This window comes from Glycine soja, chromosome 2 (assembly GCF_004193775.1).
Source record: "Glycine soja cultivar W05 chromosome 2, ASM419377v2, whole genome shotgun sequence".
Taxonomy (NCBI): Eukaryota; Viridiplantae; Streptophyta; class Magnoliopsida; order Fabales; family Fabaceae; genus Glycine; species Glycine soja.
In genome coordinates this window covers 49,641,862-49,660,095 of record NC_041003.1, presented here as the reverse complement: position 1 = coordinate 49,660,095, position 18,234 = coordinate 49,641,862, and the positions used below count along the sequence as shown (strand labels likewise).

The following is an 18,234-nucleotide window of genomic DNA, read 5'->3' as shown; positions in this document are numbered from 1 at the left end:
CATAGAGGTTGATTGTCACTCATTCCGGGAGGCGTATGACCATCGAGTTATCATCTTGCCTAGTTTTTCTACATCTCTTCAACTCGCTCACATTATCATAAAATCCTTAACATATCAACACCATAATTTCCTAGTCAGCAAATTAATGCTTTTAGACTTACCAGCATCAATTTGAGGGGATGTCAATGGAATTGATTAGCAAAATATTAGTTATTAATTGGCAAAAATTGCAGAATATTTATTATTATTGACACAAATTTGTTGGTCATTCAAAACAACAAATCTTAAATGATTATACAATTGTAATTATCTCCTTAATTAGTTATCCCAGCTGTAGGATAGCATTTATTGCAGATTGGTTATTTAATGCACAGATGTAAAAATCGAATTATAGGAGCACTGTTTAAGGCAAAATTCTCCACATGAGAACACACAATTTTTCATGTGCAACTTTCTTAGTCTAATAGAATTTCCATTAGAGGTCTATTATATCCATTCATTTTCTCCTTTCTGAAACATAGCCACTTCCTTTGCCGCATTTTGTTTGTTGCTTGATTACATCGTTGAGCTTGTTTCCACATTTGACATTATCCTTCAAGGAGACCCATTTGGCATGCATCTCTTAATTTCTTTGCTCCTCTTCCTCCCTGTGTGGATTGAAATACATGAACAAAAAAGAATGGCTCCTTGTGAACAAGTTTGTTGTCTCTGTAACATGCACAAATTTGAGGAACAAAAAAAGAGAGTACATTTTTGTTCACTAGACTCATTTTCAATTTTATACATATAGGAAAAAAAATTAATTTAGTCATTAGATATATAATTGTTTTTATTTCTTGCTATCTGTTGACCAAATTGAAATTTATGTATATGGATAAAAGATTATTATATTTTTTTATGTATAATTATTTTCAATTTAGTTTTTATATTTTGCAATGACCGTGTGTTAATTTTACTGCATTGTAACGACAACAAACAAAGAAAATAACATTAAAAGAAATTAAAACCTCTTTTGGTACAAGTTCTGAATTAAAATGCATGTGGCATTAGGACAAAAATATATTTCAACCTTTTCTTTTTCCTTCTGTCGTTATGGGACACAGATGATGGATCAGTTTTAAAATGAGTGAGAAACGTCTACTCTGGAATGCTTGAGAAAGGCAAGACTACAGTGGACTCTCCTTAGTCATTCATTTATTGTTCTTTTGTCAGTTTTAGGCCAGCAGTTCTTTGATTTTTAGTTACAATGTCAATCTCACATGCCTAGCTAATCAAATTTTACAAAAGCAAGATTAAATTCACCAGTTCAATCATGAAATATGTACCTAACATATAATTTTTTGGGCCTAACCTTACCTTTGAGTCATATTATTCATACAACACTTTCTACAATATCAAATTTTTTCTTTATTTCTCTTCACCAGTGTTTATCTTATCTTGCATTTTTCTTTCCTCTATTCCTACCTCTATCTGTTGTATAAAAAAATTACAAACTACTTGTACAACGATAATTTCTCTTTTTATTTATGAAAAAGAAAAAGTGATATGCTCAAGTCTAAAGACAAAATAGAATATAGCTGTTTGTATATTGGTTCTGAAAAGTCGCTTCACATATTAAAGATACAATCATACAGAAACATGGTTGTAACTTTTTTCTTTGGTATAAACAGTCATGTCACTAGCATTTTTTTTTTCCATTTATATGATAAATAATAAAGCAAACAAGAGATCAAACTTTCTTTTATCTCTAATTTTGTGTTTATTTCTTTAAAAACAAGAACCATTCTTGTTAGCATAAAAAAAATCATAATGCTGTGAAGGGTTCTAGCTAGATGATGATGATATGGTTAGGATACAGACATACAGTGCTCATGGGTGGCTCATCTGACTCTGAAGGGGAAGAAGGATCAGCCCATAATCCATACATCTTGATTCCATAAATAAGGCACAACGTGGCTGCATGATTCTTCAGTCTTGGTTAAGCTAAGACAAATATATGAATTTAAGAAAGTTGTACTTTACTTGCACTTCAATTAAAGACCAACGTGAACATGTCAGAATGGATCAAAGATAAAGCCAAGAGAATCCAATCGTCATAAAGAATTTACTCTATCAATATTTCAAGCACAGCAGTATGTAAATCTCAATGCCGATTGACTAATACAAGAAATTCATTCTATATCGAAGAAATGTCGTGCCAAAATGCAAGATGCATATTTATTGCAAAATAGTGCTAAAATTCATTTTGCTCTTCCACCAAACTAGCACGTTCAGTTCTAACATAATTATGAATTTGGCTCCATCACCCTTCATTTGTGTTTCTCTTTCTAGAAAAAGTCTTGAATACACTCCAAATACTACTACGCTAAACTAATCACACCTTGAGAAGTGACAATGAAATATGACAGTAGCAAAATTAATGTTAATGCAATGTACTGTAAAGAAAAAAAAAAGAAAAAAATCCCCATTTTTTTTCTTCTATTCAGTTTTATAGAAACAACAAGCACAGCACATTTGCCAATACTGCGGTCCCCCTCCCTAAATTACAGGGTGAAAGGGACCGTGTCCTTTTGTATGCTGAAACCAAGGGATTGAGTTGTTAAAGTCTGTGAGGATAAGGTATATGTACATAGAAGTGTATAACATCCACCAAGTTTTTCGTATGCAAATAGATAATAGACACATCTATCTATGTAAAATCTTATGATTATTTATCTATCTTCACATCCTTATCAATCATAACTCAATAGTACATGTCACTTGACAACACACGCTAAACTTTTGGAAGATGACTTGAATTTAATTCCCATAAAATATACACTTGAGGAGGGACCATAAGTATTTTAGTTAGACAAAATCATTGTCACAGATATTATTTAAGCATGTGCTTGTTTCTGTGTGGAGGTCAAGAAGGTAAAAAAAAGTGTATAATAAAAGAAATGTTAATGTTGATGAAATGTAAGGACATGAGATTACATGTGAGACCTATTTAGTAAAATAAATGATGATAGTGAAATTTGATTTAAAATGTGGAAAAAGTAGAAAATGAGGTGTTAGGATGAAGATGGCCTTAGAGAGTCCAATCTACACAAAACAGTGAGAATATCCAACATGTACAAATTCATGGTACCATCAAGTGCACGGTGCACTTCAATTTCACCATATCAAAAACAGGTCATGAATCACGGGGTATGTACGACTTGTAACCAGTGCACTGAGGACTAAGGTTTTGTGGAGGTAACTTTGATATCGGCTTCATATTTATACAGAAGAATTTGGATATAATTATACAATTACAAACGGCAATTAGATTTAAAAGTCAAGATGGAGCTGCTACCAATTCTACTAAACAGCAGCTCTCGAATAGTGCTATAAGCATAAAAGAACTATCTGCATTTTCTTACAGAAAATGAGATGTTACGCCTTTGAAGCTATACCCGCCAAAAATAAGAAGAAAAAAGCAAATTGTTACTCAGTTTTTATTTTAATATCTGTTGTGTAATCAACTTCATGGACCCAATAGTATTCTTCCCATGCTCTGTGGGCATGGATATGAGGAATGGTTTAAAGATGGACCATCACTCCTATTGTCTCTAGAACCATAGGGATTTGAGCTGTTATTTAGAACACCAAAGTATACTGGAGCTGAGGTAGTATGAACAAACTTGAAGTTGGAATTGCTGGCGTGAGTTTGTGTCTCCCCCAACTCTGAATGCAGCATTTTCCCTTGCCCATTTGATCTATGTTCAGCAGCTGAGCTAATTCCCATTCCAAGGTCAAGGCTAATGGTATCACTTTCTTCTAACTTAATTCTTGTCTGTCCACCTGCTGTAGCTGCTGGTACTGCCATGTCATGGCTGCTATTCCTTGCAGCAGGTACATCATGATTGTGTTTACCCTCGTATGTGGTTATCACTGCTTTCGGATCATGAGATGCTCTCTCCACATGTTTTCGGACAGGGCAACCAGCATTTGTGCATTTGTAATAGCTCCTGCATAAGAAGCATAGTAAGATACAAAATAAACAAGAAATATGTAGTTGAGTAGCATATTTTAGCACTGCAGCAAGTTAGTATCATAAGCATAGATCAATGATCATTAACGTGAAACAAGCCTCATTCATAAAGGTCTAAGCACACATTTGATTTTAATTCCATGCTTTCAAGCATTTCCTGAAGTAGCGACACATTAATATAACCAGAATCATGAGAAGTAACCTTTTGAGTCTGTAATAATGACATCCACAGTAATGATTGTCACCATGAAATTAGAAAGCATTGGTACAGACATTTCCTAGGACAACTATAACAAAACTAACTCAGGTGAATATAGCCCTATTTATAAGTAATTGTTCACAAGTGCCCGATGACTTTATAAAATGACATCAATAAGCAGGCTTAGTTGTAACATTGGGATCGGCTACACCAGTCATTCATGAAAACCTGCAGGATGGTAATCCTACTTTCCTACCATCTTCATAACTGAGTATAAAGACTGCAATGATGCCTGAATATTTCTTGCCCTTCCTCTTCCCCCCACCCTAAGTTTTCTTATAACTTCATATTGGCTTGCAAAATTAATATTCACTCCTTTCCTTTGGGAGCAACATCTATTCCACAATACTTCCCAAAATCTAATAGTCTACTGCCACTTTAATTTGCCACTGTTTCTTTGCAAATTTTTAGAAATCATGCTCTTAATTTCCAACTTGTATCTTAGTTACCGTGATTTAATCATTCTAGTTCCTTTTTAAGATCCTCCATCCACACCAGTTCTCATCAACCTTCAACTACCAGGTACAATTTTGCAAGTATCACACATTGATGAGTCAGAAAACCGACCAAAAAAAAACTTCTGAATGAATGTAAAAAACAGCTTCCAAAGTCATCCACATGAAATTTGTACACCTATTGTCCTAATCCTTGCATGAGCTTAACATTCAAAGTATAAAAATTTCAGAATCTAGCATACTACTTTCCATTGCTATTCTTGAAAACATGAAAATCATCCGCCTCACCCATATGTCCATCTCAGTATCCCTTACCAAAACAAATCTATAAAGTTATTCCTAGTATTTCTTAATTAGACCCACAAAAGTCGGTGTTTACCAAAAATTCCCGCCATTCTTTTGCAAATATATATATATCCTTCACGTCTGTATTCTAAATATACTCTAATGTAAGATACAAACTGTTTTCTATGGACCATGTTGGCTACAAAACTGCAACAGGGGTCTCAAAGCCTCAGACTATGCTAAAACCCATGATAATAAGAGAAACAGATTGTAAAGCAAAATGGTTGAGAAGTGAATATATAGGCTTCAATAAACTATTATATCAAGTTGATTCCTCACTTCAACTGTTGTCTAGACAGCAAGTACAACAGCAAAAACTTGACATTTGACAATATTAATAAAAAAGTTCATTTGACAAGGCACATGCATTAAATTGGAATTTATAAGTTAATTTCTATTCCTAGTTTCATCAACCTGAGGACATACCTTGGGTTAGGATTGCCTCTCACCACCTTTTGGCCATACTTACGCCAGCGGTACCCATCATCCAATATGTCAACCTCACTCAAAGTTTGTACAACAACACGTGGTTCCCGGATAGGCTTAACTACTGGAGTGATGTCAACATTTCCAAGTTCCATTTTTCTGCTCAAAAAAAAAAAAGAAAAAAACTCAGCAGCAGCAAGTGAGCACACATGCTGGAGAAAGTCCAGTGCTTCAGCCAAATTGTCATACCTTCGCTTTGAGAAGGGATCGTCATCATCAACCTCTTCATTATTCCTGTTTGACACAAACCCAGCACCCTCTAAACCATCATCATTTGTGGCTACAGGTGATGACTCTGGAGTACTGTTGGGCTCAGCAGCATGAGACACCTGACCATACATAGTGGATGCTTTGTCTACAATTCAAGAATTAGAAGAAAAAGAAATTCAGTTTATTCTGTTTGCAATAAGTAATAATAAAATGGAAACTAAGATAGATGGTTGGTATTACCATCTCGGCCAGCCAAAGAAGCCTTATCAGATCTCTCTCCTTGAATATACATAACAGTACCAGTAGAGTATCGGCAGCTTGATTGAGGTTTAGGATGATCATGTGTTCCCTTGTAAACTATCTCAGTGATTTGACCATCATGAGAGCGTTCAAAAAGTTTTTTCACCTCACAGTTAGGATGTGTACATTTGTAATAACTGCGAGGAAATTCACTTCCTTTAACAAGCTTTTGCCCATATTTTCGCCAATTGTATCCATCATCAGATGTTTTCTCAGCTGCAACAGAAAGTCCACTGCCTCTAACCTCAACATGTGATGCTTGAAGCCCAGTAGCTGTGTTGCCTTTGTGGTTAATTTCATCCAAATCAACATCAACAGGAGCACTAGCACTAGAACTAACCATTTGTACAGGTGATGATAGGCTTAATTCATTAGAAGGAACTGTTATCTCACTTTCAACTAATGGTGAGGAAGCAAATGATTGAGCTTTTCCTGGACCTTCTACTTGAGTAGACTGTTTACTTACATGATTGTTGAAGTCTGCAGGAACCTTAAAACAAGTGAATAGCATTGGATAAGTGCTAGGCAATTAGTAATATTCACAACAATATTAATCCGAACATGAAACATGACAAAAAGATTTGTTTCCATTTAACACTCCCCCCCAAAATAAATCTATTTAAAAGAATATAAATTATAAAACCATTTAAATGAAAAATAACTTTCGGAATTGATTTTGTCTAATGCGACAAAGTGGTGAGTAACAACAATCTTGATAACTTTCAAATCTGATTAATTATCCCATCTTGTTTACTTAGTATCCAGATTTAAACCTAGTAACGACACGGGATAAAGGGAAACAAAACTCAATCCCCTTCATCCATGTGATTTGAAAGTAATATTAATCAAAGTGTTGTCAACAACAATTTTAATTACCTTATTCGATCTATTGAGTGGTTTGAACTCAAAGAAACTTGATTTTCTGGCATCAACAGTATTGGTATTGAAGCAGGCAGTGGTTACTGGAAATGTAGCAGAGGCAGCAGAAGCCATAGAACCATGTACTGTTTGTTGGAGCTTGCGGAGGGACCCTGTAGTTGGTGAAGCCTCCACCTGCAACGCAAGGACACAAATAATATTTAAACTATAATGTTATTTGAACAACAGTTGTTGAGTCAAATGAAAAATTATAAATTCAAATGCACAAAAAGATACTGGAAAAAATTCTCAAAAAAAAAACAATAAAAAGAAAGGGGGAAAAGCCAAAACAACAGCAAGTTCCTGAATACCTGCAAACCCTAAGGCCTCAAACAGCAATCAGTCAACCTATGAAATCAGTAATAACAGCGGAAAGAGAGCATATATATAATCTTATGAATAAGCCAACTAATTGAACAGTTTTATCAGCCAGTGATGCAAGCGGCCCACTATAATTGAGCGTAAGCAAAGTTCTCCATTTTCTCCTGCTGATAATATTGCATGTTGTTTATTTGGAGTCCGTTTGACAAAGATGGCATAGTACATTACAATATGCAAAAGTTAGTTATATAAACAATCAATCATAACAAAGAAAAGACATTCCCACATGAATGAAGCACAGAATTCGACTCAAATTAGGACCATCCAGACAATTAACGTCTAGAAACAAGTCCTTTCACAAAATCTAGACCCACTATCTTTCTGGCATTCCTTATACTATTCTCACAGCACACATAACTAAAATCGATCCACTAATTGTTGGCAATGCATTGATTCGTTTGTTCCACGTATATAAATAGTAAAGGAAGAGAAGAAGACTTTTCATTGCACTCTGATGCACCGTTGAAACAAAAACAAACAAAAAGGGCAAGCACCAACAAAAAAGAAGATTCATTATGTGAAAAACAACACTGACATTAAAATAAATAAAAGGAGAATGTCGAGCGATCCTAAGCTAAAGTTATATTCCACTAAACAGAATACCGTATTTATTTGAGCATAAAGCAGCCAATACATAATCCTATAAGAGCAAAAGCATCAGAACCTAACGGACCCATACACAAAAATGTACTAGTAAGTGAAGGATCAAAATCAAACAAGTAAAGGGCCAGTTTTAAAGAAACAATTTGCCACGAGACTAAACCAGCATATAAGAATTTCGAGTTTCATAAAACAAAAAACAGAATCTTCAGCTCATTGCTCATCAGCATTCAAATCAAGTCATTTTAAATCATCAAATTATTCCACAAAAAAAAAAAAAGATTTGACACCAACCCAGATAAGCCCAGTTGAGTAGTAGCTGAGAAACCCCAAGAAAATAGTAGTGAAAAGAACCAAAACTTTGATACGCCACTCACGATAAGTGACCTTTACCTTACATGGGTCAATTTTTTTTTTAAAAAAAGGGAAAAAAACAACCTTTGACCAAAATGAACTCAAAAACAACAATATTCCCCAACGAATTCGCTCTAGCATTTACTTTTCCTTCTTCTAATCCATTTCCTCTCAGAAAACACAAAACCCTTTGAAAAATGAAAATTCTCCCTCACAAACAGAAAGCATTATATTTTCGTTTTTCAGCGAAACCAAAACACTTCAATTGGAGTCCCCAAAGAAGCAAAAGAGTACACTCACTCACACACTCACCTTCATGTTGGAAAGAAGAACAGGGGATTCCAGAAACGACGTCGGACTGAGCCCCGGAGGAATCGTGATGCACGGCGACCTCGAGATCGGAAGCTTCGCCGGCGACATCAGCTTATACCTCGCCGTCGAATTCTGTCCCGACCCGCTTCGATTCGGATCCTCGGATTCCCCAGTTGTCTGAAGCTCCGAGCTCGGGCGGGGTTCGCCGGAGTTGGTGGCGGCGGCGTCCATTGTGGGGCGGTGGCGTTGCGGAGAGTCAAAGGAGAAGTAGGGAGGGAGAGAAGGGCAAAAGGGTCATTTCAGAGATGCATTTTTTGGTGTGTGTGTTTATGTCAGAGATGTTGGGAGAGCATAGCAGAAGAGCAGGACTACTCAGTTGACTTGCAACGTTGGATGGACCTCTTTCTCTGATTCTCTCTCTTCTCTGTCATTTTAAACCCTTCTTTCTCACCCTTTTTTTTACAGGTAGATTTTGTTACTTCTTAGTAACTAAACTCACCACCATAAAAAAAATAAAAAAAAAATATCATGCTAGTAATAATTGAGGTTGAATTTGAGGACTTTTCATGGTTGAATTGGATTCATTTGAGTTTTTAAATGTTTTTGGTTCTATGTAAATTAAGTTAATCCCATTAAGATTATATATTGGTTTGATTCAGCTCATGATAAACAATAAATAAATTATTATATTTTTAAGTTTTTGTTTTTATTTATTGTTTATTTTATATAAAATTTTAATATTATACTAAGGTCAAAAATTTATTTATTTTAATAACATTTTTTATTAAGAAGATATTTCTTTTGAAAATACACTTTTTAGTGGAATTTTATTGGAAATCATAATATTTATGAGCTTTGTTTTTTATTTAATGAATTTATTAATTTATTTTTTTAATAAAAAGAGAGTATATCACAAGGAACGAATGTATTGATAACACCCCTTTTACTTTATTTAATATTTATTTTTTTCTATATTTATTATTTTAAATTTTTTATTAATTTCTTTATTCAAAATATGATAAAAAAAAATTATAAAAATAAATTAATCAAATTTTAAGACACTCTGTGACACTGGATAAAATCGTAATAAAGTCAAAATAAATAAAAAGGAAAGAAAAACAAAAGTAGAAGAAAGTGAAATACTAAAATCTAAAATTTATTAAAACTAAATAAATTTTGGAAATCCATCTTAATTGATTTAGTTCATATTTGAAATTATAAAGTATAAACCAATTAAAATTGGTTTGGGTTGCTTTTTTTTAGATATTGCTAGATTCATGGAGTTAATTGTATTTCAATAACACCCATATTAAAGTGTTTGTGAGCCTAATACACATACATGTATCATCATTGATAGGAAATTATTATTAATATAATTTTTAAGATAAGAGTAAATAATATATTCATTAATAGTCTAAAAAAGTATTGTCATTCAATTATAAATTATTAAATGGGATTAATAATCACCTTAAAAACCATGCTAATAAATTTTTTATTAATTGAAGATATAAAAAATTTTACATTAATTATATATATTAATTAAGCTCTTAAAATAATTATTATAAAAATTAATACCTTAAGTAATTTGATGATAATATAACAAAAATTCAGTATATATTATTTATTCGTTGTTTAATAAAAATAAACGTGAATGGATGGGATGGAGAGAGAAATTAATCGGTTGTGTAGATTTAACTTTAGACTTTTTAAAGCTGATAGGTGGATGATTTTGTCAATGAATGATTCACTATTGGATAAAGATTTTGTAACAAAATTATTATTTTACTATTCGTTAAAAGAATTGTTTTTTTTTATGTTTGATGTGTTTTTTGGCTAGGTAAGAGTTGAAAGTGAAAAGTGGTGTCCCAAGTACCAAGTACCAGCTCTATGTTACTCTTCACCATACACAATCAATGAGTGATTGGTGCAAAACTGCGGTTCCCTTCCACAAGTTGAAAGCCAAAGCCAAACCAGAATTGATTCAGCAAAGGGTTAGATTCAAATAATTTAATCTCGTGAATTAGAGAGTCAGGCTCAAGCAATGACCTCAGTGTGTAGTTTTGTCTATGTTATTTGAACTTTGATCACATGATTCAGTTCAAGGAATACACCGTCGGCAATTCCCATGTGGAATATGCCATGTGTGACACCAAAAAGTAGTAAGTGGATGCAGCTAAAAGAAATTGATTAAAACCAGAATTACTTCACGGAGTCATGTTTTGCTTGAGGTTTTTGGACACTAACTACATTGTTTAGGGCATCTAAATGCGGCAATTGTTGACCTGACCTATTAATTACAAATGGGTATTTCTCAGTCACAACAATAAATGAGAATGTTGTCAATTTTTCATGGATATGTTGTAAAGATCTAGGAAAGAATAAGTTAACATGTTGGCCTCACACTATTAAATATCTTCTTTACTAATCTCATACCATTTTGTTAAAAGAGGTTAAAAAGAAGTTGAGGCTCAATATTTGGTTTACTACTATAATGTATAGGGTATTATTAATGAAATATGGTCTAGAAAAGCACAAGAGATAGAAACATTTCATTATGGTTTGTTTTCTTTTCTCCATTCGGTGTGTGTTTTTACTTTTTACCTGTGTGGAGACAGATAAGAAAAGGAAGAGTGTACTTAGCCTATGATTAGGTGAAGAGATAGGAAAACAACGACAAATCTAAGCATTTAACGGCTTGAGATGCAGTTAAAGCAAAGTTCTCACTGGTTTTCTAATTCTTTACAAAAAAAATTTATCGAGTATTCTCGTTCCTCCCAAATGAATTTTACTATATTAAATGTTAAAGCATGTCACATTCAATTCAATTGCAAATCACAGCAAGCTATACAAAAATAAAATCACCTACATTATCTATCTCTGAACATTTTTTTCTTATTTGGTGACAAAATTTCCCAAGTAAAATTAAAGTATGAATACCTTATTTATACCGTAGAAAGTCGAAACAGTTAGAGTTGTTGACTTCATTGGCATTCCTCTTACCATCTTACCAACCATCTATTTATCCAATAATTTTTTGCCACTTTACAAACATTGGAATGGCCGAGTGCATTTGCTTTCTCGGATTTATTTAATGCATGAAATTTGAAAACTATCGCACAAAAAAAAATATGACGTATAGAAGGAGAGATTTTATCACATTAAGAGTTCGTTAGGTATCTTCAGAATTTCATGTAAAAATCTTAGAAGTGAATCTTTCTTAAAATAGTTTAAATAATAAAGAAAACTTATTCTTAAGATTTTTATCAATGAGATTCCAAATTAATTTCTAAATTTCAGAATGTGGAGAATAAACTTTATTTCTTTTAAGGAAAGGTAATCAATTATAAAAAATAAAAATAAAAACCTGTTGTTTAATATTTTTGTTACTATGATCCCTTAAGTATGCTCAGTGCTCACAGAGGCCTGGACATTAATAGTGTGTACGGAAAAAACTCTATTAGATGAAAAAAAGTCCATTTCAACTATCTCTATATTTTACAAATGGATTAATTTTCAACTATTAGATAAAAATACTCTTAATAACACTATCCTTTATTGTATTCAGTCATTGTTGATTTTTTTAAAGAAGTCTATCATTGTTAATGAAATGATATGATTATACTTTTTGGTTAAAAAATAAAAATAGGGGCATTAAGTAAAATTTTATTAAACCCCAATAATATGAATTTCTTATTTTAAATATATTGCATATTTTATTGTTGATTCCCTTAAAATTTAATGCATTAAATGTTCTTATTGATATTATTCAAAACCAAAGGTGAATAATAAAATATCGGTGAATTATATGTTAAAAAATATCAAAAACTGAATAGATACCGTCATCTTACGATTGATTAATTGCTTCTAGTTGTTTTGTCTTGTATTGACAAATAAATTACATCTATTTGTTTTGAATTTTCTTATCTTTTCGACAATGAGAATAATAAAAACAAGAACGTGTAGGAGTTAGAAAAAAACTTCCTCACAAATACATGATTACTTAAATATAAAAAATCCTAGAAATACTTCAATAGACAAACAATAAATAACTTTCATTTCATGAAATAACGTTGAACAGCTAACACAAACAGAAAATCAAGTATTTATAATTATTCAGGATTCAACGCTACCAATTTAAAACATTAGTATGAATTAAGTTTATTTTAATATTTCAGCATGTATTCTATGATTAAGTTTTCTTTGACAAATATTTAAATCAAACATATTCCACTTTTCATTCTGTGCTCACTAATATTAAAATCATGACTCCACATAGTGTATATCCTACTAATGTTAAATTATGTAAAACAACTCATGTCCCATTGATCAAAACTATAACACAGACTTGATAATATATTCACTAATATTCTTTGCCAATTCCAAATTCTATGCGTAAAGTTATTCGTCCATGGTGAGTTACACCTTGTTAAGGATGCAAGGTCCATTTCTTCTGAATGAAATTCTTCTCACTACCCAATCACTAGCCAAAATAGAAGAAGAAAGCTGGTCAGTCATCTACGGCCAATTTTCATGGAACACACTGAGAATACGTCTCAACCATTCAGGGTAGTAAACATTTCCAAACATATAGAAAACGTGGTCTCTCTTACATGTTACATTACCAACTAGCAATGGTCTCAAAAGGTGAGAGGAACAATCTATACGACACCAAATAGTAATACAGACACACCTTTTCAAAGGTAATAGATCACTTCATAGGTAGAACAGTTTGAAAATCCTCTCATACACTTACCCTTCTTTAAGTGTTAACTATTATTAGGTAAAACTCAAGCTAACGCATTCATTGATAAAGATCAAAATACTGTACAGAAACATGTATCACAAAATCAACTGGTCCTAAAATTGTTATTAGAACCTCCCTAGTAGATGTATATATATACCCCAAAAAAAAAGTGTCAAAACTCATTTTGTCAAGCTAATCTTATTCTACCAACGTTAGGTTAGTCTGAATGGAATTGACTTAGGATTTTTTACGCAAGATCTTGGGTTCTGAGCATGTGAAAGAAAATAAACATGATTGGAAAGGAATATCTCATTAAAGGTGGACGGTTAATTCTCCGGCAAAGATTAACTATCAACAAAGTCAATGAATATTTTACACTTACAACATAGTAATAGAAAAAAGCTAAAAAAAGCTAATGCTAATCTCACCAACCTTAATGTGGAGTTTTTTATATTCTTTATTTTTTGGGGAAAAAAATAGAGCGGGGAAATGGTTGCCGAAATCCAGATTCAGGATAGGCCCACAGGCCATGCAGGGGAGTCACAAATAACCCACCATAAGGAGACCTAGGATTCAAACTTAAGCCACGTGTTTGTCATGGACGTAGCGTGATCAAGTGAGCCAACACCCGTAGGCATATTTTTTAATTTTCTATGATTGACTATACTGAACTTTTTACCCACTTCATGATTAAATGATACAAAATCTATAGACTAAAAAATCTCAGACAGCCCAAAAGTTTATTTTCCTACATTCAGTGTCACATACCTTGGATTAGCCCAAGGTGATGGAACCCAAACATATTGTTTTGGGCTGCTTTCTAAAAGAGACTTCAACTACTATAGACCAAAGCATGCATACCATGACTCAACTGAATATCACTACCATGATGACATTTAACATCAATTCATCCACATCTAATTAAGATAAACTATTCAACTAGAATTAGCTCTGCTAGTCACACAATACAAAATTATCTGTTAGATGTCAAGTTGTCAACAAATCAAATGTCGAATGGATTATGAGATATAATTCATTCAAATGATTATTATTGTGCAGTGGGAAGCATAAATCATAATAAGCACCCCTTCACCATCAAAAGTTATGAATAAGTTCAAAATACAGAAGAAAAACACAATGGTATATAATTTCAAATTCAAAGAAATTAAAAACATTATTTCTTTGTTCTTTTTGGCACAAAGGTAATGTGCAAAATAAGCAAATAAAGCCAACAGTATTTTTTTTCTTTTATTTCATACAAGACATTCGTGGGCCAAAAGACAAAGGAAAGCAAAGAAACCAGAGACGAGAAACTGTACTGAATACCAGACCTAGTTGAAAGGTATTTTTCCACAGAGAATAAAGACAATTCATACAGAGAAGTAACAAAATAACAAAACAAATATCTTGTATTTTTCCATCTGGGGGGATGATGCATGGTCTCATGGATGAGAACAATCACTACAATTCTCCTAGGCTTTATGTTAAAGCTTACGGAATGGATGAATTACCCTACGTTTTTGGATTAAAACCCTTGAAACCAATGGATGAGAAAAACGAGTTTCTATCTACAGTGAGAGGCAACCAAACTAAAGTTAAAAATCCAGAGAGTTGTTGTCTGGGATGTCATAATACTAAATACTTTCCATCCCATTAATAAATTTTGATAAGGTTAACCCATAACTTCCTTTAAATATGATTTCTGTTTTTCTTTTACCATTATGAACTAGGACATGAAAGAAAAGAAATCAAGCACACATGAAACTGTAGTGCAAACACATTTAATAAGTTATTCTCAAGCAAAACTGCACCTGATATGAATATGGAAGTTTCTATTTGAGAGGGTTTTACCTTTGAAACCCAGTCTAAGCCTCAATACCAAGCAAAGAAAATAAAGGCTAGGCAGGAATGAAGAGCAAGAACAGATAAGTTTAAAGAATACTGTGATTAACCTAAAAGGAATCTTGTAGATGTAAAATCATTCAAGTAATTAAAATTGTGAAACTAATCATTCCCTCACAATCCTTCATTGCTGAATCTAGTTCCTTTCCTTTAATCATGGAGATCAACAAAGCAAGCAATGCTTTTAATAACTATAAGTCAGAAGTGCAAAGTCATAGAGAAACTAATACCAAGCCACCAACCCAGGAGTTCAGTATTCAAAAGAAAACGATATCTCAATCTACTGAGGATAAGATGTTTGGTAATAATGTTGCAGACCATAACCACCATAAGCAGAGCCACTATCATAATAACCAGACGGCATAAGTGGTTCTGATGAAATTGGAAGAGAACCACCTTGACCACGGTTGCCACTAGGACCCATTGGGACACCATCAGGACCATAAGGCCCAGTTGAAGCGCCTGTATAAGGCGGGATGGATGGGGTTTGAGCCTTCATGCCATATGGCATGGTTGGCAAGTTCATGTACGGATTTAGATGTTCCAGCAACAAACCTGATGACTGGAAATGAGGTTGTTGGTAGTGAACGGTTGAGCTGGCACCACTGGCACTGTTCAGGACAGAAGCAGAACCAACTGGCTCGGACATTCGAGGACGCTTGATTCCACTTTGTTGCTGCTGATGTGGAGGAGGCTTTGCAGAAAAAGCCGATGCAGCATATTTTACATTTGCCTTATGCTTCATCAATTGCTCTATACGCTGTTGAAGGCTTTCAGGTGGATATTCAGATTGAAGATTATGACTCTCAATAACCTTAATCGCCGATTTCAGTGCATGGATTTCTCTCGCCGTGATCTCACTCTGCAAAAAGACCCAAATAAATACAGGCACTGACACCATACACCAGTTAACCAATCAAGGGGAGAGTACTTACAAGTGACTTCCCTTCTTCAGAAAGTCTTTTAACAAGTTTCTGAGACTCATTCACATGAGCTTCCAAAATGGGAACTGGTGGAATCTTATGAGCAAGATTGAACTCAAAAACAAACTTGACAGCCAGAATATGTTTGCTCCTGTCAATAAGTTTCTGCACAAGACCTGCAAAACACCCAAAACAAAATTTCCCTCACAAATTAAACCACCAAAAAAGTGTAACACTAGAAATCAAATAACAGCAGCATCATCATTTCAAATTACAACTCCGAGACCACGTAACATAAACCCTAGGGGTTAATGATGTTTTTAGACCCTGAAAAATGGGTAATCTTTAGTTTAGTCCTTGATTTTTTTAGTACCCAAACTTTAGTCCCCCTAAAACTAAAATTGCAAGGGACTAAAACACTATGGTTTTAACTTTTAAGGGATAAAGTTTGGATATTGGCAAAACATAGGATGATTTATTTCCTTTTTTCTTCTTATTTCTTCTCCTATAACTATAAGGGTTTATGATTCATCCAAACAGGCACTAAACCAAAGATGACCCATTTATCAAGGCCTAAAAACACCATCAACCCTAAACACCAGTGTCACAACAACAGTTAACAACACAATAAAAACACAAACACAAACACAGTCACACCATAATACCATCTCCTAACAGCTCAGATTGAAACCAAAAAATCAAAATCCAATGAAGGAATTCAAACCTGGAGCTTTGTCCGTCAAACCAGCACTCCAGTAAAGCTCAGCAAGCTCATCATTGGAAGCAGCTATAACAGAGAAGGTGAGAATCTCATGCACGGTCAATTCAGAGAGCAAGCCATAAGCCGCCACAAAATGCAAGAAAGCCATGGCCCCAACACCATCCACACAACCATCCCTCATCAAGCTTCGCTTCCAGTCCACACACAACCGATTGGCTCTTAACTTCTCCTTAAAACTCAAAGACACAGACGCAGCAGCCCTCAACTGCTTGAACAAAAAACTGCAAGTCCTCTTCCTCTTGCGCAATTCCTTGTCATCTTTCACCACATTCGCGCCCACAACACCGTCCAACGAATCGAGAAGCATCGATGCGGCAGCATCAGAGGCACTCTTGAGTGCACTCCGAAGCGTATCCTCGATTGCAGCCTTGTCTTTTAAATGGTCCCCGACGTAGTCCCTCAACCCTTTTCCGTCCATGTTGTTGCAGAGCGTGAGAATTTGTTCGGAGGGATTTTTGGGCAATGCGGTGCCGTTTTGCGATGATGGGTCGGTGGGGGAGGGTGGAAAGCTGAGGTATTTGGAGGGAGAGGATGGTGGGTATTGTTGTTGGGATTCGAGGGACTGAAGGAGGTGGAAGCGGTGTGAGAGGGAGGTGTGGAGGGAGGTGAAGTGGGCGTCGAGGTGGGACCATGAGAGAGAGAAGGAAGGAGCGAGAAGAGAGGAGTGACTTTGGAGATCGTAGTAGGCTTTCTTGAGATTCTCTTTCTTTGCGTCGAAGAGTTTCAGTGCGGCAGAGATGGTCTTCGACGTCTCCATTGTTGTTGTTTTTTCTCTCTGAATTCCTGCTATTATTAGTAATATAGGCTAATTAACTAATTGCCAATTGTAATTATTAGCATTACAGGCAGCAACAACACTTGAGAATTATTGACAAATATCTACTTAAAGATAAAAATATAATCATTGAAAGTGTAACAAATATATCATACAGTTAACCTTTCGTTGTTTACCTTTAATAAAGTCATCTCCCATGTAGATAGAAAGATAAATTTGTTATGAAAACAAAGATCAGAGTGACATAAAAATAAATATATCATACCACATACATGACTTTATTACGCTGATGAACAAAAATTAATAACATAATATATTTGTTACATTTTTTATATTTTTAAAAATTAAATTTTATATTTTTATTTTTCAAAAACACATTTGTCTATCAATTAAACATTAAGAAACAAAAGTAATAGTGGTGTTATTATGGAACTAGTTACAAGTTAAAGAGCATGTCTGTTTTAATGAAAATGT

The 18,234-nt window shown here is 34.0% G+C and overlaps 2 protein-coding genes across 5 annotated transcripts; both read right to left on the bottom strand.

The window, feature by feature from the left end:
- Nucleotides 1–3,215: 3,215 nt before the first annotated feature.
- LOC114402926 (probable WRKY transcription factor 20) lies at nucleotides 3,216–9,057 on the bottom strand. Of its 3 annotated transcripts, XM_028365635.1 has the most exons (7): nucleotides 8,636–9,057; nucleotides 6,947–7,123; nucleotides 6,464–6,560; nucleotides 6,011–6,343; nucleotides 5,750–5,915; nucleotides 5,501–5,659; nucleotides 3,216–3,992 (listed from the first exon to the last, which is right to left on the bottom strand). In XM_028365635.1, exons 1-7 carry the CDS (start codon nucleotides 8,864–8,866, stop codon nucleotides 3,509–3,511), a joined length of 1,647 nt encoding a protein of 548 aa, XP_028221436.1. In that variant the 5' UTR covers nucleotides 8,867–9,057; the 3' UTR covers nucleotides 3,216–3,508. The 3 variants fall into 3 exon arrangements, with proteins under 3 accessions (XP_028221436.1, XP_028221428.1, XP_028221443.1); XM_028365627.1 differs by having other exon boundaries at nucleotides 6,011–6,560; XM_028365642.1 differs by lacking the exon at nucleotides 8,636–9,057 and adding an exon at nucleotides 7,300–7,793 and having other exon boundaries at nucleotides 6,011–6,560.
- Nucleotides 9,058–12,876: 3,819 nt separating this feature from the next.
- Nucleotides 12,877–17,799, bottom strand: LOC114402915 (truncated FRIGIDA-like protein 1). 2 transcript variants are annotated; one of them, XM_028365615.1, is made up of 4 exons: nucleotides 16,929–17,799; nucleotides 16,217–16,380; nucleotides 15,837–16,143; nucleotides 12,877–13,115 (listed from the first exon to the last, which is right to left on the bottom strand). In XM_028365615.1, the coding sequence occupies exons 1-4, from the start codon at nucleotides 17,740–17,742 to the stop codon at nucleotides 13,105–13,107; spliced, it is 1,296 nt and encodes a 431-aa protein (XP_028221416.1). In that variant the 5' UTR covers nucleotides 17,743–17,799; the 3' UTR covers nucleotides 12,877–13,104. The 2 variants fall into 2 exon arrangements, with proteins under 2 accessions (XP_028221416.1, XP_028221408.1); XM_028365607.1 differs by lacking the exon at nucleotides 12,877–13,115 and having other exon boundaries at nucleotides 15,306–16,143.
- Between the last annotated feature and the right edge of the window lie 435 nt (nucleotides 17,800–18,234).